At 54.8% G+C, this 20,674-nt stretch overlaps 1 protein-coding gene across 3 annotated transcripts; it reads right to left on the bottom strand.

Moving 5' to 3' along the window:
• Positions 1–47: 47 nt before the first annotated feature.
• On the bottom strand, positions 48–19,968 carry LOC123356059 (mast cell protease 1A-like). Of its 3 annotated transcripts, none has more exons than XM_044999027.1 (5): positions 19,844–19,968; positions 3,109–3,256; positions 2,794–2,929; positions 2,033–2,284; positions 48–965 (listed from the first exon to the last, which is right to left on the bottom strand). In XM_044999027.1, exons 1-5 carry the CDS (start codon positions 19,905–19,907, stop codon positions 834–836), a joined length of 732 nt encoding a protein of 243 aa, XP_044854962.1. In that variant the 5' UTR covers positions 19,908–19,968; the 3' UTR covers positions 48–833. The 3 variants fall into 3 exon arrangements, with proteins under 3 accessions (XP_044854962.1, XP_044854961.1, XP_044854960.1); XM_044999026.1 differs by lacking the exon at positions 19,844–19,968 and adding an exon at positions 3,363–3,518; XM_044999025.1 differs by lacking the exons at positions 48–965; positions 2,033–2,284; positions 2,794–2,929; positions 3,109–3,256 and adding exons at positions 15,203–16,188; positions 16,766–17,017; positions 17,926–18,064; positions 19,590–19,737 and having other exon boundaries at positions 19,844–19,907.
• Positions 19,969–20,674: the final 706 nt, after the last annotated feature.

Here is a 20,674-nt window from a genome sequence, read left to right on the forward strand (position 1 = left end):
GAAACCCACTGAAGCAAGATGTCGTGAAGCAGGAGACGGACACGCTGTGAAATGCAGATTGGCGTTTATTTTTCAAGCTTGTTACAGGCCCGGCATCGCAGTGAGCGATACAGAAGGAATGGAGCAGTGACCGGGGCGAAGGGGATGTGAGAACATAGGGTTGGGGAGTCTCCCCCCTCTTAGAGGGACTGGCAAGGATTCAAACTCCTGCTGCTGCAGTCTTTGCCCTGCTTCTGCTCTGACAATGTGGCACCAGCTGAAACTGCCGGGGAGAGAAACTCCCTTGTAAACCCAAGCGAAGCCCAACCTCAACCTGGGACTGAGCCGGGGAAACAAATCAGGGAACGCCCAGGAGGGAGCGAGCATGGGTCAGAGCTTCCCCTCCAGGTGATCCAAAACCACCTCCTTGGGCCGATTTCAACTCACTTCAGTGCACCCTGCTCTAGAATGATCCCTGATTCTGCTCGGATGGTCTTAGCACTGTCCCGGAGACGGGGCAGCTGTGCCCTATTCACGTCAACAGGGGCAGAAGGAATCCTGAAGCCCCTCAGAACAGCAAAGCTGCTGCTTCTTCAGGGGACCAGTCAAGAGAATATTAACTCAGTGGGCTGAAAACTCGACACTCCTCTCCCGAGCCAACAGAACCCAGGTGACAAGGGGACTGCTGGGCCTGCAGGCGTTCAGATCTACAGTAACCAGGCCATAGAGGCACCTAGAGAGACAACACCCCAAAGGGAGAAAAGGTTGGAGGATGCAACATAAGGGAAAGCAGCACGGGTCTCCAAGGCAGAAGATGCTGGAGGAGAAGCTGGAGCATCTTCCTCTCCGGTCCTCTAGCCCATGATCTTTTTGATCCACGGAAGGTAGTTAGCAATGCGGGTGTAGACACCAGGAGGGAAGCTTTTGCCAAAGGAGACAATTCCCTGCACCACCCCATTGCAGATCATAGGCCCCCCGGAATCCCCCTGCCAAACAGAGAAGAGGAGAGACTTCAGAGGCCTTAATCCCTAGTGTAACTTGACTGACTTCTATGCACTTTACCCCCGGGGTCAACCCATTAAGTTGGCTGCTCTGCACAAACCCAGTGTGGTCGCCCCATGTCACAGGCACTGCAATCACTGGGTGTGACTGCGCCTCATGGCTGATGTTCCCGAGTGAGCATTACTGGAGCAGTGACCCTGCAGCAGCGTAGGCCGTACAAACCCATCCAGAACCCTGCGTAAGCACTCCCAGGTCTGGCCCATGCTGCCGCGCTTCGCTGCTGTGGCACCCAAGTCTGCTAAATTAAAGCCAGCTCGGCCACGTGTCCATGAGTGGTGATCGCCCCCCGGTGACCGCGGCAGGGACACGCTGTCTGGGCTAATAATGGAGTTTTCATCTCGTGCCAGTTCCAAACAGCAGCAAGGAAAAAAACGGGTCTTGGCAAAATGAAACATTTCCTTGGGGCGTTGAGCGTTTTCAAGGAAAACGGAGGGAAGTTTCCAAAGGGAGAGGTGTTTGGAATCGAAAAATCAGAACGTTCTGTTTTCTGAAAAGGTCAAACCAACGTGTTTTGATTTTGTTCAGAAATTGGGAGGGGGGGGAAGGGAGGGAGTTGGGATTTTTTTTCACCGAAACCATTGGGTGAATTGAACACAACTTGGTGCAATGTTAAGGTTGACCTAAATCTGCATGTCTCCCCCTCTCCCCCCAAAAAATGGGGGTTGAAAAATGTTGCCCAGCTCTCGTGCAGATGAGACTCACTAAGGAACCCATCGGTGCCGGGCCGTGTGCTTCCACAGGCCTCCGGGCTCAGCAGCAAACCCTCCTTCAGGAGCTGAATGCAGGGCTTGTGTCAGCCTGGGTAACAAGAAACCACAGGGGGAAAACCCTTATGGGAGACACATGAGCTGGCAGGAGATTTGCATCCATGAGCGTCCCTCCTCTTAGAGTGGCACCTAAGTAGCTTGCCTGGGAGGCCCAGCCCGGGAGCGGAGGTCCTGGTGCCCACACTTCCCCATGCCACCCGTTGGCCGGTGTTCCCAGCACTGACCTGGCTGGAGTCCTTGAGCTGGTGGAAGCTGCCGGCGCAGAGCATGCCGTTGTTGAGTTGGGGGTAGATGTTGAGGCATTTCCTGCGGCTGTAGATGGTGACGTTAGTCTCAAAGAGCTTGGCCGTGACCTTCTCTTCGTCAATGAGGCCCCATCCCGCTATGCTGCACTTGGTGTCGGTGGGGATGTCACTGCTGCTCTTGGGCAGGGGGATGACCTGGACGTATTTATTCAGCTTGGCCTTCGCTGTCAGCTGGGTGGGAGGAAGAGGAGGAGTATTAAGCCCCCAGCAGTAGTCAGTGGAAGCTGGAGGCAGGGGTCCCGCTGTGAGAATGGCTCAGGAAGATGTCCAGTGGCCCTACCTGGCCAGGTGATGGGAGAGGCTGAGCATCCTCAGAGCCGGTGCTCAGCAACCGACAGCAATGGGCCCTGAGCAGCCATGGGGACAGGAGGGAGGCAATACTGGAGAACATGCAGCTTGCAGGGGATGGGGGACAGTGCAGCTGACACTGGGTGAGCTATTCTGAGAGGGGCTGAGTGCTTCTGACCCTTAGGGAACTCCAGGAAGGGTGAGGCTGCAGGATCCTTTCTCTGGCTGGAGCATCTCGAAATAATAAAGCCCAGTTTGCAAAGTGAACTTTGACTTCTCCCCACACAGCACAAGGCATAAAATTCTCTCTCTTCTCAGCCGTCCGCACTTAGCCCCTCACCCCCCAAAGCAGCTGCCAGGGGGACCTCCCCTGCTGCAGACAAGTCACTTACCTTGAGCAGCAGGATGTCATTAGTTACGGAGATGCTGTTGTATTCAGGGTGTTTGTAGTACGTTTCAACCCCCAGCACCTGCTGAGACTCCTCTGGCTCATAGATATTGTGAGCTCCCAGGATCACGGTGATATCCCTGAAACCAGGAGGACGCAGGGTGGGTCACTTTCCCGGGCACAGCCCCTCTCCCCTTCCCCGAGCAACGGGGGCGAGGATGCAGAGACAGCCGGCTTCGCACAGACGGCAGACGACTCCTGCTTTAAAATGTATTCCATCAACCAGCCTGAGAAAGACAAACCCGGCGACAGTACCTACCCCATGCAGTGAGCGGCGGTCATCACCCAGTCCGGGGCCACCAGAAACCCCCCACAGCTGAAACGACTGGAAAGCTTCAGGGCTGCCATGTAGGGTCTGGAGTGGGGCTTGGCTTCATGCCCCCCGACAATCTCACTCCGCAAAGCACCTGAAAGACACACAGACTCCTGAGCAGGAGGAGAGGGGACGGCTCCTTCCTCACCCGGTGCATGGACCCCGGAGAGTCACCCTAGCCCATGGCTTCCTCTACTCACCAGCCTGGGTCGAGGGGTAGGACAGCAGGGAAAGCAGGAGCAGGAGACGTTGGGGCCGCTCCATCTTTGAGTTCACAGCTCCTCGGATCCTCTTCCAGGCTCGGCACCAACCTGAGCCTCCTGCTGCCCTGTGGCTGGTTTTATAGCCTCAGACCAATGAAACTCGGAAACCAGGAAACCACACGTGCTGGGCTGATCTAAACGATCCGGGCACAATCAGATCCTTGTGCGTCTATCTGCTACCTCCTCTCCACTTGCCTCTGGTCACTTGCTTCAGATACTTGGAAGCGGGCCTGAGTTGACAGCTTCTGGGGGCGTGCAGGACAATGCATCTGTTTGTTCCCAGCTGGGCAGGCCACTCAGCAGGACCTGTGGGAGAGCAGTCGCTGTGTTAACGGGCCCTGCTTAAAACAAACACAAACCTGGCTCCATAAAGCACCTTCCCAGTGCGACGTTGCCGTCTATGTGATTTTATAAAAATATGCGAATGGGGGAATATAATGTAACTGGAATATGCTTCATGCAAACGGTCTCTTGTAAGGTATGGTTACAAAGCTTATAATCTACTGAGTGTGGTCCTCCTAGTTCTAGAAATGTACCACTCTTGTATCTAAAACTAGAAATATGAAATATAACTCTGCGGGCCTATTGTAATTCTGCACAGTGTGGGCCATTAATGGTGGTTGGGAATCTTGATGGCTCCCATCAAGCAGGACAATTGACTGGCTGGTTCTGTTAGCAGGCAGCCTTCCTGTGAGTCGGGCTGGGAGGAACGAAGGCTTGGGGGCTTACACTGACCTGGGATCGTGTCACCTGAACTGGAATCCATCTTTAACCTGGTGCTTTTCCAGTGAGTGGGGGGTGGGAACCCAGAGGGACAATGGATCCCACCTTTATGCAAAAGATATAGAAGTGGGTGGAACAGACCAAAGGGGGAGGCATCCTGAGGAATCCCCTAGCTACCCCCTGAGCTGGAACAAGAGCTGTACCAGGGGAAAGGGTTGTGCCCAAACAGGGCCGCCCAGAGGATTCAGGGGGGCTGGGAAAAACAATTTCACAGGTCTCTTCCATTATAAAAAAAAGTTGCAATACTCTAGAATACTATATTCTCGTGGGGGCCTCTGCAGGGCCTGGGGCAAATTGCCCCACTTGCCCCCCCCCTCCCCGGGCGGCCCTGTGCCCAGACTAGGAAGGCATCCAGTCTGGGAAAGAAATGTATTGAAACAGCTCTGAGGGTGAGATCGTCTCTGTATTCAGTTGTATTCCTGTATTAGGCTTAGATTTGCGTGTTTTATTTTATTTTACTTGGTAATTTACTTTGTTCTGTCTGTTACTACCTGGAACCACTAAATCCTACTTTCTGTATTTAATAACATCACTTTTTACTTATTAATTAACCCAGAGTCTGTATTAATACCTGGGGGGATGCACACAGCGGTACATCTCTATCAGTGTTGTAGAAGGCAAACAATCTATGAGTTTGCCCTGTATAAGCGCTATACAGGGTAAAACGGATTTATTTGGGTTTAGACCCCATTGGGAGTTGGGCATCTGAGTGTTAAAGGCAGGAACACTTCTGTGAGCTGCTTTCAGTGAAGCCTGCAGCTGTTAGGGGACGTGATTCAGACCTGGGTCTGGGTTTCCAGCAGGCTAGCGGGTCTGGCTCACACCAGGCAGGGCACGGAAGTCCCAAGCTGCCAGGGCAGGAAGCCAGGGGCAGGAGTAGTCTTGGAACATCAGTTGGCAGCTCCCAAGGTGGGGTTTCTGTGACCCAACCCGCCACACCCAGGGTCTCAGAGCTAATGCCCCAGCATGCGCTGTGCTCGTGATCAACGCCCCCCCCATACCTCATGGGGTTTGCCTGCGGGGCATGGAAAGCATGGGGCCTTACAGGCCCTACCCGGTGTGAGACAAGGAAGACAACATTTGCAAACCGCCCAGTGATTGGGTGCAGGTGTAACCCCCCCGGGGTCATGTGGTGCCTGATCCACTGGTGATATGAGTTTGTTCCAGTCCCAGCTGCGGAGCCGTGACTTTCTAGCTTGAGCTACAGCCAAGCTGGTGCTTTTAGCTCCGGCGGCCGGTGGTGTGCTGGCGAAGCGGGTGGCTGTCAGCCAGTCAGCAGGGGATCTTTGGGGGCTAGCAGGGGACAGATGGAAATGCGCTCTGTAGAACATGGATAGATTGGAGTGGAGCGGTCTCAGCCCTTCCTATCCTACATCTATAGCATGTCTCACATGCACAGATCAAGGCACTTAAAAAGGCAGGCCGGGATCTTTATCCCCATTTTAGAGATGGAGAAACCGAGGCACAGGAAGCCGACGTTACTTCCCCAGGGTCACCCTGGGATGATGCAGTGCTGGTGTCAGCAGAGATTACATGCGGGTGTAAGTAAAGGCTACGCGCTGGGAGCAGCCCTCTGCAGTGAGCAGGAGTCGTTCCCAAGCGCTAGGCTGGCCGTGTCCCCTATTCCAGGAGCAGGGAATTAAAACTGGCCTGAATATGGGCCGAGACAAGGGGTTAAGTGTGAGTCTCATGCCCTGTCAGCCCCCATTTGCCACATGTTGGGTCTTCAGCTCACGCCGGAGCAGCTTGTGTGTTTAGCACAGTAGATGCCCGGTTCAAACCTGACGTGTCGCCCAAGAGAGTGGCTGTCCTGTTGTAACCCGTTTGGAACTTGTCATGGGTGCAGCATTGGCCTGGGACTCAGGAGACCCTGGTTCTGTTCCTGGCTCTGCCACTGATGTGGCTGGGTGACTTTGGGCAAGTCACAGCCCCGCTCTGTGTCTCAGTTTCCTCATCTGTACAAGGGAATAATAATATTTACCTCCTTTGTAAAGCACTTGGTGATTTAGGGCTAGAGAAGAGCTAGGCGGTGGTATTATTATTATTATTAAGCCCTGTGACTGAGTAGTTTAAATTGTTCCCTTGCGTGTGTCTACATTGAGTTTCATCTCCAATCAGGTAGCCAAGTCCTTAAGGAATTCCCCATGCTCCCCCCTACTCTGGGTTAATCTCACTCGTTCTGTGGCAACAGCCAGTGTGGCCATCTCATTATTAACCCTCTGGTGCAGGCCGTCAATAACCGATTTGGACTGTACCGCTGCAAAGTCCTAAGCCGTGGGAAACCCCGCTCCTCTCCTCTCCCGCTGAGAATGATGTTAGTGTCCCGGACCCTGCGTGACAGCTGGAGCCAGCAATAGCCGTAACCGTTCATGTAAAGAGCATGCGAAGGCGTCGGGTGGTGTGGGAGAGGATCTGTATCTCCACTCAAGTGGAGACATGATGATGGGTTCTGTGCCTCCCTGGAGATAACGGTCAAGAACGCCAGCCAGCTGATAGCATCCTTTCCGCTGTCATACATTTTTCCATTGGGCAGAAGGTGCTAACGGCGGCTCAGTCTGTAACCGAAAACCACACAGGCCTTTGCCGTTTCACCAGGGGTGGATATTTATCTCTCTGCAGAGAGGCCAAGCAAAGCCTGGGCACCACTTGGCTCCGATGCTACAGTCACAAGCACAACGTTGGGAGGGAAGAGACTTGAGGCCTCGCTTAGGCCGAGATTTTCAGTGGAGACTCCGTGAAGAGGGGCCTGATTTTCAGCAGGTGACTGCTCGGCAGGCTGGGGAAAATCAGGCTCTTCCAACTGGGTTCCCAAAGTCATTAATCTTCTTTGGAAATCTTGGCCTTAATGACCTGAGGTTGATGGCGACAGTGGGACGTGGAGGAAGAGAAGATGCTTCTCCCCTCTGTGCTCTACCAAACCCATCCCAGGCATCTGCCCAAGAAGAGCAGCCGTCAGAAGCAGGAACTACCAGAAGAGACTCTGTTAGCTCTTCCCCACTGCAAAAAACCTTCATCAGGAGGACAGTTAGCTGGCGCTGCTTGGTCAGTGCCTGGTCTGCAGGGGCTTGATTCAGCCCATACCCATAGATCCCAACAGGAACTGGATCAGAGCCTAGGTGAGAAGAGGACCCACGTCTTAGCAGAAGGGGACGTTGTCTGCTCTAGGTTCAGTGTCAGACCATTTGAGGGAAGGGTGTCTGGAATTATCCCTTTGTGCTGGATTTTCAGTGGGGTCGCTCGGGCCACAGCTGCATTGGACATCAGCTGAGCGTCTGGCTCTGGGACTCGGTTTGGTGACCCCTTGCCAGGATAGTCAGAGAGGCAACCCTGCCCTCTGGGAGGTCACTAAACCTCTGATTGCCAGAAGCTGGGACTGGCCACGGGGGATGTAATTCAGTAATTGCCCTATCCTGCTGATTCCCTCCCAAGCCTCTGGCGGTGGCCGCTCTCAGAGACAGGATACGGGGCTACCTGGGCCATTGGTCTGACCGTTGGTCCATCCACAGGTACAGACAGAATCCTGAACCCCCCTGCTAGAGAGTCGCATGTCCCGCAGGGGACCAGTCACGGGACTCTTCACTCAGGAGATTTAAATCTTTAAAGAGCACATTGTGCATATCTCTTGGCAAGCTAACGATGTCCCCACTAATCTCTGCTCACACCAGGCTGTGTTTGTCCCCAGGAAGAAGAGCCTCTTCCTCGAATGATGATATTTAAGAGCCGCGAGCCCGTTAGCGCCCCGCCCTGGGGAGGAATTAGGGGCCTTGTTTTATCCCTGTAGCTTCATACAACACCCATAAGGGACAGACGGACAGACGGACGGACGCACACGCACACACCCCTAAGGGACACACACACACACCTCACCCCAAGGGACACACACACACACACACACACACACACACCACCCCAAGGGAGACACACACACACACACCACACACACACCACCCCAAGGGACACACACACACACCCCACCCCAAGGGACACACACACGGACACACACACCCCACCCCAAGGGACACACACACACACACACACCCCACCCCAAGGGACACACACACACACACACCACCCCAAGGGACACACACACACACACACACACCACCCCAAGGGGGACACACACACACACACACACGGACACACACACACCACCCCAAGGGACACACACGGACACACACCCCCCACCCCAAGGGGGACACACACACACACACACACACACACCCCACCCCAAGGGACACACACACACACACACACACCCCACCCCAAGGGACACACACACACACACACCCCACCCCAAGGGGGACACACACACACACACACACACACCCCACCCCAAGGGGGACAAACACACACACACACACACCCCACCCCAAGGGGGACACACACACACACACACACCACCCCAAGGGGGACACACACACACACACACACACCACCCCAAGGGGGAACACACACACACACACACCCTACCCCATGGGGGACGGACACACACACACCACCCCAAGGGGGACAGACACACACACGCACCCCACCCCAAGGGGGACGGACACACACACACGCACACACACACACACCCCACCCCAAGGGGGACGGACACACACACACACACACACACACCCGACCCCACCCCAAGGGGGACACACACACACACCCACACCCCAAGGGACACACACACACACACACACACCACCCCAAGGGGGACACACACACACACACCCCACCCCAAGGGGGACACACACACACACACACACACCACACCACACACACACCACCCCAAGGGACACACACACACACCCCAAGGGACACACACACGGACACACACGGACACACACACACCCCACCCCAAGGGACACACACACGGACACACACACCCCACCCCAAGGGACACACACACTGACACACACACACCACCCCACGGGACACACACACACACACACACCACCCCAAGGGGGACACACACACACACACCCCAAGTGACACACACACACACACCCCACCCCAAGGGGGACACACACACACACCCCCCACCCCAAGGGACACACACACACACACACACACACACACACACCACCCCAAGGGACACACACACACACACACACACACCACCCCAAGGGACACACACACACACACACACCCCACCCCAAGGGACACACACACACACACACACACACACACACCCCCCCCCAAGGGACACACACACACACACACACACACCCCACCCCAAGGGGGACGGACACACACACACACACACACCCCACCTCAAGGGGGACAGACACACACACACACACACCCCACCCCAAGGGGGACGGGGACACACACACACACACACACACCACCCCAAGGGGGACGGACACTCTCTCTCACACACACACACACCCCACCCCAAGGGGGACACACACACCCCCACCTCAAGGGACACACACACACACACCCCACCCCAAGGGAGACACACACACACACACACCCCACCCCAAGGGACACACACACACACACCCCACCCCAAGGGACACACACACACACACACACACACACACACCCCACCCCAAGGGACACACACACACACACACACACCCCACCCCAAGGGAGACACACACACACACCCCACCCCAAGGGAGACACACACACACACATGCACACATACACACACCACCCCAAGAGGGAAACACACACACACACACATCCTCCTGCACAGGCAACATAAGGAAAGCAGCACAGGTCTCCAGGGCAGCAGATGATGTAGGAAATTGGCACCTTTCTTTCCTGTCTTCTATCCCATGGCCTGGCAGGGCGTGTGAGTCAAGTGGAAAGTGTAAGGAACTACGCACGCTGCTGTGACTGTGCACACGGTCCAGCCAGCTGCTGGCGCTGCTGAACCTGAGTGGCCAAGAAAGGAAAGAGCCCAGAGGCGCTGCACATCTCCTAGTGGCCTCTTTCTCTTTCTGTGTGCAGAACGAACGACTGAGCACCCAGATTTAACAAACATGATGAAGGGGACGGGGAAGAGAGGGATAAGGAAAGTGGAGAAGAGTGGAGAGAAAGTGTTTAAACTCAGCAAAGAGCGAATGTGCAGCCCAGGTGAGAGGAGCGATGGAGACAAACCTATTCTAGCCCAATCTTGCAAAAAGAGAAGAGCAAGATGGATGTTTTTTCAAGGTATCAGGTATCATAAAGATGTGTCATCAGAAAGTGATGAGGGAAACTGTTCTTGACTGAGGGGGAAAAGAGTGACAGAGCATCGTGCTGTGGGCCCTGTCTAACGAACATAAGAACGTTATGGTCTTGTGTTCATTATACAGGGCCCTCTAACAGGCGGATCTGCTGCTTTAAACGCCTGGGCCCAGAAAGCCTTCTTCCATTATCAGACCCTGCTGAGAAGGGGGGTCAGGGGCTTTCTATGAAGGCCGCAGAGAGTATAGGTGGGAGCTCGTGGAGCAGCACCGAGAGGCCATGGCAGATGCCTGTGGGAGCTGTAACCCAGGGTGGACAGAGGAACTGCTTCTGCTTGGCGTTTCAAGAACACAACTGTGTCCTGAGGGAAGGGCCTGCGGGGGGCTGTGGATGTGGCATGAATCCTTCCTGGGCTGGGGAGGGTTGTAATAAATTGGGGTCCGACTGGGAGCCGGCCTGGGAAAGTGGGGAGACGTTTATAAAGTGTTCCGCTCCCCGGTCGCAAGAGTTGATGGGAGAGGGTGACAGAAAGACTAAGACCCAACGAAAAGGCCGACTGGTCTAACTGAAGGACTGGGCTAAGACCATGGTCGGGGAGCAAAAGGTGTGTGGGACCAATCAATGAACCACAGCTGGACTGTTGGAAATTAGGCCTAATTGGTGGACGAAATAACCAGGGGATGGGTTATTCCACCCCTCAGTCCCTTCTGGGGTCCTTTAAAAAACCTTTGGGGACAGAGAGAGCTGGCTGGCAGGGAGACAGGAGACCAGAAGGAGCAAATGAAACCCTCATGGCTGCTGTCCTCACCATCTCCTGGGACCCACCGTGACACCATTAGGCCTTGGTCATCCTGATCCTGAGACGGGTCTTGGCTAGGATTGGGGACTAACAGATTTTTTGGTTGGCTGGCAACTCTGGAAAAAATAACATAAACGTTTTTGGTTTGGGTGGAACCGAAAAGAAATTTTTCAGTGAATCACCCAGTTGGAAAAATGCCATGTCGGGCTGAAACAGAACATTTTGTGCAGAGGCAAAATGGTTTGTTTGGATTTCGGGCAGTTTGACCAAATATCCTGGTGGGGAGGGCACGGCCTTTTTATAGCCTTTAGCCTAGTGGGGAGGGAACTCGCCTGGGCTGAGGAAGACCCTGCTTCAATTCTTCTCTCTGTCAGCTGTGGGGTCTTCCACGTTGTAGGAACATGTCCTAGCCACTGGGCTATGGGCTGGCTCAATCTCGCTGGTTGAAGCTGTTCTATTGGGCCAGGGGAAAAGAGCACAAAAGCCTAGTGGTTAGCGCACGCCATTAAGCCAGGGGACACCCCCGTTCCAGTCCCTGTTCCGATGACTAATTATTTATGGAAAGTAGAACAGCTTTGAGAGAAGGGACTGAGAGAGAGAGATCTGTGCCGAGGAGCCGTATCGGACCCAAAACAGAGATAAAAGGGGAGCCCTTGAATAAAACTCAGGCTGCATTTTGGAGATAAGAACCCAGCATGCTGCAAGGGCAGCTCAGCGCAGTTCCCCCCCCCCTGCGTGCTGATCGCCCGCTTGCCAGCGGGGACGGCAACGGCTGCCCATGATTGCTATGCTCCTCACAAGCACAGCGCTCAGTGGCTGGTGGTTTTACAGCCAAAGTGGAGGGTGCTGGAGCTGACCCATCCCGTTCCTAAGCCTAGATCCCTAGGGGAACACACAGATTGCCGGGGCAGGATTTAGGCAGGGTCTGGGCTTCAGACTCGGAGAGTTCCCCCCCCAGGACCCCCAAATCAGGGAACAGCCAGAGGTGGAGCAGCGGGTAAGGGATGCTGGGATTTGATGTGGGAGGAAGATCAGAGACTCGGGAACTGGAGGGCGGCCGGCAGAGCCCATCTATAGGGACTTGGAGGAAGCGGTGGGTGGGGCTCCAGGAGATCGCTCTGGCCGGGGGGCTTTGTACTTTCCGTGGGCTGGAAATGTCAGGGGCTGGGGGCGACTGTGAGTCTGAATCCGGCCTGGAACAGGGTGGTTTGCCCGTGGGCTGGAGAGCCTGTGGCTGAGCCTGGAGCCTCACCTGAGAGTAGGGCGACCAGGCAGCAAGTGTGAAAAATCGGGATGGGGGTGGGGGGTAATAGGAGCCTATATAAGACAAATCCCCAGGTATTGGGACTGTCCCTATCAAATCGGGACATCGGGTCACCCGGCCTGAGCGGAATCGGCGGCTCCTCTATAAAAAGGCAGCGGGAAACGGGGGCTGGTCGCTGAGGGAGCGTAGCTGCGGCTGGCGGGAATGGTGACGGCACTGGGAGAACGCTCTCCAGGCCGGGAGCGACTACCCAGGAAGCAGGGGAAAGATGGAAAAGGCCTGTGGCGAAGGCCAAACTCCAGACAGGAGGTACTGGGACTGGGCTCAGCTGAACCCGGGGTCCAGGCTGCGTTGGATTCGTGGAGGACGGAGACTGGGGCCAGGGCCTGAAGGGTTCTTAGAGGGGCCCTGAAGAGGTGGGATGGCCAGTGAGGCAGAGTGCTGTAGAGTGGCTTCTGGCCAGGAGGAGGCGCTCGCGAGGCAGTAAACGGTCAGGGTACTACCAGCCCTATGGGTGACCACGGAAATCTAAACAGGAAGCGCAGTTAAGAGTCAATCCTTCGCTGCAGGAATGCCTGCTTGTCCAGTCCTGGTCCAGCGCCCCCCTGATCCCACCCCACACCCGTCCTCTGACTCTGCTCCTGGGCTCCCCACATGCATAGCTGTGCTCATGCACCTCAGTCCTGACCCACAACCCCCTTCCTGCTCCACTCCTGTGACAACTGGGGCGGGGGGAATCTCTCTGTTCACAATGTCTGGATTCTGGTGGATGCCATGAACTCGTTCTGGAATTGCTGCGGTGGGGAATGCCTCTGGGTGGATGTGGAACCCACCAGCAGCTGCAGCAGATACCTACTGGGCCAGGGACAAGGCAGAGTCATTAACCTTCAGATCTGTGCTCTGAGCAGACAACGGTCTAATGTGCTAAGGGGTTGCCAAATCTCTCTGATGAAGTGGAGAGTGAAAAAAAATCACCGTTAGTAGCATCTAGAGGATCATATTGCGCTGGGTGCTGTCTGAACTTGCAGTGAGAGAGGTGCCCTGCCCCAACCAATTTACAATCTGAATAGACAAAGGGTGGGAGGGGAAACTGAGGCATGGAGGGAGGTCAAGTGACTTGACCAAGGCCACGCAGCAGGTGTATGCCCGAGCCAGGGATAAAACCCAGAGCGCCTGGACCCTCAACTAGTGTCTTACCGACTAGAACACTCTGCCTCTGGCTGGCATCTTCTGAGTCAGTTGACAGGAGAAACTCTAACCACAGAGAGGTGTGCCTCGTCTAAAGACACAAACAACTCTGTGGGGTTTTTCAGCTGCAGACACAGCCCTTCCGTTGGGGGGGCAGGAAATGCTTCACCTTCACCTTGTGTGCAGCTCAGGACTTTGTTTTCCCCAAGCTCTCCGGGCCCACTTCCTGCTGTTAGAACCGATTCTTCTGTGTTGATCAGTTTAGAGTTTGTCACCGACAGTTTAAAAACTGCGTCCTGCCAGTGGGGTGCGAATCAGCTATCTCTGGGGTTACGGCCGTTTCCACCGGCTGAGACTCTAGCTCGGCGTATTAAGAGTTGAGGCCTGTTGTGTTAAGTGTGATGGAATAAGGGGACCCAGAGAGTCCAGAGTGTTAATGTGACCCTGTCACTGTACAACAGTAAAGCGTTAAACAAGGCTCAAGGGCTGGAGGTCAGAGACCTCGGGCTGCTTAGCTCCATGGCAGCACAATTCATGCCAAAGTTTGCAAACATCTTGAGCGGGCTAAATAAAAGAAAAAGCAGCAGCACACAACATAAAGCCCTTTTGGAAGGGAAAGAGAGCGATTGTACAGACCTAACTTAGCCCAAACCTACCAGAGTCCCCTTTTCAGAGAGAGGCTGTTGGTTAGTGTCTCTTATTTTTGTCAGACAATTTTCTTGGGAGGCGTGGGGGGAGGAAAGGGTTGTTGGGATGTGACGGAGGGTCACTCTCCCTGCTTTGGACAAACAGACGCAAGGGGGAGAAGAGGCAGGGGCGTAAAAGTGGGGAAAACGCAGCTTTTGTGGCTATTCTATGAATCTCTCATGGCAGCTCTTCTCTGGGCTCTGGCTCAGTGTCTGATCCCTCACCGCTGCTGGTCTTTCTCCAGCTGGGCATCTTGCCGCTGGGCTGGTGGGGCACAGCTGGTCTCGGCGTCCGAGGACAAGCCGAGAGAGGGAGAGATGACAGGAGGCAAATAGTGGGTGGGGGGTGGAAAGGAACACAAAAGGGACGGGGAGAGAGAGCAGGTTGTATGTGTCTCAGGCTGGAGTCTCCGCAGGTGCAGGGCTGAAACTCAGCACCGTTGTGCTGAGCTCCGGGTGTCCTTGCGTTCTGGACAGTTTACGTAGAATCCCCTTTCAGTGCCGCTGCAGGTCCCGGGAGGGCCAGGGATGTAGCGTAGGGAAGGCTAATAAATATGTACGTGGCAGTAGGTGCATGGGGTGGAAATGGGAGGGGGTCAGGGTTTGGCTGATCCGAGCCATCTGGCTATAAACGAGACCTGGTGTACTCTCTTCTCTTACTGGTTTCAGAGTGGGAGCCGTGTTAGTCTGTATCAGCAAAAAGAACGAGGAGCCCTTGTGGCACCTGAGAGACTAACACGTTTATTTGGGCATAAGCTTTCCTGGGCTAGAACCCACTTTGTAGATGCGTGGAGTGAAAGATACGGTAAGCGGGTATCCCTTTTACAACCATGAGCAGAAACAAACTTCAGAATAAGGCAGGAGACTTTACGAAACGCAGGATCTCGTTTATTGTCTTGCTTGTTACACTCTAGCGCTGCAGGGCATAAAAGGAATGGGGTGCGGGGGGAGGGCCCATCTCAAATTGGGGTGAGAAGTGGGAATCTTGTGAATTTTTGCAAACTGATAATCTGCAATTTAAAAAAATCCGATCTGGTCAGCTGAAAGAATTTGGTTAATTTCAAAACATTTCAATTTTGATTTCAACACTTTTTTTTTAAAAAAATGGTCCCTTCCCTTTCCTTTCAGTTGATTAAAATTTCAAAATGAAAAGTGGCGTCATCCCCAAACCCGAAACGATCCACCTAGAAAATGTCAAAATAGCCAGTTTTTGCAATCTAGAAAAAAAAATCCTAATATCGTCTATCGGGACAGTCCTCAAAGCCAGCCCTTAGCTACAGACCGTTTGGGTTTTGATGAGTCAGCATTTCCCAACAAAAAGCCGCCGAATTGGGTGCCTGAACCCCGTCACAATCCATGTGCTTTGGAACCCTCCCCAGCATGGTGGGATTCATGTGTGTTCTGAACCAGGAAAGGGCTGCTTGGCTGAGGAAAGCTTTGGGCCAAATCTGAGTTCCTTGCCGTGTTTTCGCTCCCTCCTCACCCAGGCTAACCTGGGAGGTTTGGGTGTAAAAACTTGGCAAGGGGCTCAGGATTAAGCCATGTATGTTCTTCCTGGGGGGTGGTTCTGATCCACTAATGATGGTATTTAAATGGAAAGAAACAGGCAGCCCAAAAGGAGGAGTTGGGTGGGCCCTGCGTTGTTATCCCTACAGTTCCAGGTAACACCCGGAGGGAGAGAAAAGCCAGTGACTACGCAGCATGCAGATGCCGGAGAAGCTGTAGCATCTGCCTCTCTGGTCACTGCCCCATGGTCTTTCGAATCCAGGGCAGGTAGTGGGCGATGCGAGTGTACACCGAGGGAGGGAACTGGAAACCGTAGGAGACGATCCCCTGGGCCACCCCGTTGCAGACCAAAGGGCCTCCGGAGTCCCCCTGAGGAAGACACGGGGGAAATAGGGTTCAGTAGAACGTAGACACCGTGGAAGCGCATTGTGGGCTAGCGGGCGCGAACGCAGGAGTTAGAGCCGCTGATGGCTGAGTTCTATCCTGGCTCCACTACCCTGTAACCCCAAGTAACCTCAATGTCTCTGGCCTTGTGTCTGCTAGGGAACATCTTACAGGCTTTCAGAGGGGTGTGCACAGGGCGGGGGGAGAAGAGCCAGCTCCCCTGGCTGCAGGGGGCACAGAAAATGCCCCTTCAAACAGGCCACATTTTTATTCCTATGCACACCCCTGCAGGCTATCCAGCAATGGTGTGGCTACAGCCCTGTGAGTTCTAGGAGCCAAGGTGATAAATACCCCCCTTCCCCCCCCTGCCTCCCCCCCAGCACATGGTCTATTCTACAGCTTGCCTCGTTGCTGAAAAACGAGGACGTTTCTGAGTGCCCCTTTGGTGTCTCGGTGGCTCATGGGTACAGTGGGCCATTAAGGCGGCTGGGGAGGTCCCTTCCCACCCGCCAACCTCAGGGCAGCATGGCTGAGGGAGACGGGAAGGGATGCAGAGACGTACGTGGTTGACGTCACTGATCTTGTGGTAGCTGGCTGCGCAGACCATGCCATCGGTGAGCTCTGGGTAGAACAGGAGACATTTCCTCCGGCTCAGGGCGGTGGCGTTGGTCTCGAAGAGCTTGGAAGTTGGTACCTCTTGGTCAATGAGGCCCCATCCCGACACGATGCACTTGGTGTCCGCGGGGATGTCGCTGCTGCTCTTGGGCAGGGGGATCACCTGGACGTATTTATTCAGTTGGGCTTTGTGGCTCAGCTGTTATGGGAGGGGAGCAAACACGTTAGGCCCTGCAGGAGATGAAGGGGGAGGTTTTGGGGGTTTGTTTTTCCAGGTGCTTGCTCATCAGGAATCCGCCTTGGGGCAGGGTGTAGAATTAGGGGTGGGATCAGGTTTGAGGTTGAGCCCCAAAGCTAGACACGTCATGGCCGTCACCTTCTGACGTTGGCACACCCACATCCTTGGGTTGTGTGATGCCAGCCCAGGGATGGAGAGTGGCCAGTGCTCGTCCGCTGGGAACAGCCTCTCCTGGGATTACGTCATGGCGTGATGATATCACTCCTGTGCGGCCGCAACAGGTCAATCGGCGTTTGAGTCTGCAGAGCCCAAACCCGTAACCCACTGGTGAGTGTGTCCCGTGGTCACCTCTGTGCCAATGCACAGAGGATGTGAGTAATGCTGCCCGCACTACGGAACTGTCGCTCCGGTTGCAGCAGCCCATGAGGTTTGCTCTGGAGAATCCTGGTTCAGTCCCTGCTGTGGCAGTTGAGAAGACGGCTGCCACGTACGGACAAAGCCCAGAGAGGTGGATCTAAATACCAGAGGCACGCTGCAGCATATATAACCTACAAACCCCAATTGTATGTCTACACCGCGACAAAACATCCATGGTACTCGGGGCCTGGGTCAGCCGGCTCCGGTGCAGGGCTAAAAATTGTAGTGTAGAGGTTCCTGCATGGCCTGGCTCCCAGGTTCGGAGGCCTTCCCCCCTCGTGGGGTTTCGAAGTCCGAGCCTGAACATTGACGCTGCGACTTTTAGCCCTGCAGCCCGAGTCAGCTGACCCAGACCAGCCGCAGCCATGCCACGGATCTCTTACTGCAGTGTAGATGTAGCCTTAACCAGCAGCCGGTGCAGGGATTCACTCTCCAGTGGGGAATCCTGTTACCTTTAGGAGAAGGATGTCGTTGTATGGCACATAATTGGCATTGTATTCTGGGTGCGGATGGTAGCTTTCAACTGCAAACATCTGCTGGGAGGCCTCCGGGATGTGGTAATCGTGAGCTCCCAGGATGACGCTGATGTCCCTTCAAATGACAGTAAATATCACACATCAGGTCCACTCAAGTCAGCATCTCTGCCTCGGAGAGGAGGGGAGAGGAGAGGAGGGGCCATATTTCACAGTCAAACAGCAGCTTGCATTCGAAGTTCCTTTCATGTAGGCAGCGTGGGCTAGTGGGCAGGGCAGCGTGCTGTGCCGCAGGAGAGGGCACGCTAATTCCTGGCCACTGATCTGCTGTGTAACCTTGGGCCAATCACTTCCCCTCCCGTCCTTCGCCTGGTTAGATGTCAAGCTCTCCGGGGGACAGGGCCGCTTCTCATTCTGTGTTTGTACTAGGGTGACCGGACAGCAAATGTGAAAAATCGGGCCGGGGGTAATAGGCGCTTATATAAGAAAAAGACCCCAAAATCGGGACTGTCCCTATAAAATCGGGACATCTGGTCACCCTAGTTTGTACAGCCGCTGGCACAGCTGGGCCGTGGTCTCCATATGGGCCTCTGGCATCCAGGAGGAAATGGGGCCGGTTGTTGGGAGGAATGGCCAAGGAGCAAGTGGAGGGATGCCCTGCCTGGGAATGGGGACGTTTTGAGGGAGGATCTGGGGTACTCGCTGTGGGAGGGGATGTGTCAGGGCTGCTCTCTACCGGGGTGTCGGTTGTTGGTCCCTGCCTTGGCTCTCGCAGGGGAGGTGCAGAGCTGGGGGCTCAGCGAGGGAGGGACGTTCCAGGAGTTTGCTCTAAGAATGTTCTTGTGGTCTCTCGCGACGCCTGACCCTGTGAGGTGCTGAGCTCTCTCTCCTCCCACGGGAGGAACTCAGCACCTGCAGGATGAGACCGTAACACGCCTCCCCATCACCTGCCCCTGGTGCGGTCACTAACTCCTGTGCAAAGCCGGCGTAAAGCACTCCCAGGGCAGAGTGGCAGTGACTTGCATTCTGCACCCGCTTTGCCCCGGGGTGAAGGGCCAGCCTGGCTGCAGGGCCATGGAGAATCAGGACCAAGCAGCAGTTTAATTAAATCGATTTAGTGAAACCAGCACAGACCTGTGGGTGGACACTTCAGTCTTTGATTTCACTTCAACAGAAACCTGCTCCTGATTCACTTAACCAGCCTGACTTCAGCTGAGTTGAAAGTGAAATCAGCCTCTCCCCACAGCCTTTCCAACCAGTGTGGCCTAGTGGCTAGAGCACTGGACTGGGGCTCAGGGCACCTTGGTTCTATCCCAGCTCTACCACTGGCCTATTGGGTGAACCCGAGCGAGTCACTTCACCGCCTGGTGCCTCAGTTTCCCCCATCTGTAAACAGGGGATAATGACATTAACTTCCCTTGTTGAGATTCACCTGTACAAGGTGCTATGTAAGAGCTAGGGATTAGGATAATGAAAACGACTTAAAATCACACCTTAGGATGCAACTCTCTGGCCAGCTCAGCCCCGAGTCTGGTGGACCCTTTCAGAGTGAGTTAGGGTCTTTAATGAATTTCCCACAACTCTGACATTTGTCTTCCAACCAGAATCCGTCCATGCATTTGTGGGGGAGGGACGGGGCTTACCCCATGCAGTGAGCGGCGGTCATCACCCAGTCCGGGGCCACCAGAAACCCCCCACAGCTGAAACGACTGGAAAGCTTCAGGGCTGCCATGTAGGGTCTGGAGTGGGGCTTGGCTTCATGCCCCCCGACAATCTGACTCCGCAAAGCACCTGAAAGACACGCAGACTCCTGAGCAGGAGGAGAGGGGACGGCTCCTTCCTCACCTAGTGCATGGACCCCGGAGAGTCACCCGAGCCCACGGCTTCCTCTACTCACCAGCCTGGGCTGAGGGGTAGGACAGCAGGGAGAGCAGGAGCAGGAGGCGCTGGGGCCGCTCCATCTCTGAGTTCACAGCTCCTCATCCAGGCTTGGCGCCAACCTGAGCCTCCTGCTGTCCCGTGGCTGGTTTTATAGCTTCAGCCCAAGGAAGCTCAGAAACCAGAAAACCATCTGAGCTGGGCTGGTCTAAACAATCCGCGCAGATCTGCAACTCCCCTCACCTCCTGCCTAACCGTTGACCAGCACGCGCTGCCATCTCGTGCAAACTCCCCGTTTCCCGTTCTCGTCCCCCCCTCCACCCAGGGGGCCTGCATGGCTGCGCTGAGACCTGCACAGTCATTTCTTCACCCCTACTGATAGCTCAAGAGAAAAATGACTAATGCACATGCAACCAATGCTGCTTGGGCTATTAGAACTGGGGATCTTCTGCGTGTAAAGCAGGTGCCACAACCACTTGAGTTAAAGGGTAGTTGCCTTTGTTGTCAGCAGCATCAGACTCATATACGGAGCAGTCACTAGAGGTGGCTGAAGACCCATCCTGTGAGAGTAAGGGCTCTATACACAGGGCAATACAAAGGCCTTTCCGAAGCTTGGTACCAGTGGGATTTTTGTATGAAACGTGCCCTGACTGGAACGAGGTCTCAGCCAAAGACTCAGATTGCAGGTGAAACTTGACCAAGGGTCCATGTGACTTGTGTCTCTCCACACACGTTTTTGCGGGAGAGCCTGAATGAGTCTGACACTTGCCCCCGGCTCTTGTGCGCAGATGCCCGGTTATCGAGGCATCGGCAGCAGATTGTGAGATTGGCTTAAGGGGAAAGGACAAGA

The sequence above is a fragment of the Mauremys mutica genome, chromosome 24, assembly GCF_020497125.1.
Source record: "Mauremys mutica isolate MM-2020 ecotype Southern chromosome 24, ASM2049712v1, whole genome shotgun sequence".
Lineage (NCBI taxonomy): Eukaryota > Metazoa > Chordata > Testudines > Geoemydidae > Mauremys > Mauremys mutica.

Bases quoted from the DNA above. Each gene is read 5' to 3' on its own strand.
- LOC123356059 (XM_044999025.1), bottom strand. From the start codon at position 19,907: ATGGAGCGGCCCCAGCGCCTCCTGCTCCTGCTCTCCCTGCTGTCCTAC. The intron at 19,738-19,843 runs GTGAGTAGAGGA...CGTGTCTTTCAG, and splicing joins CTACCCCTCAGCCCAGGCTG to GTGCTTTGCGGAGTCAGATT. The intron at 16,189-16,765 runs GTACGTCTCTGC...TGTCTTCCTCAG, and splicing joins AGATCAGTGACGTCAACCAC to GGGGACTCCGGAGGCCCTTT.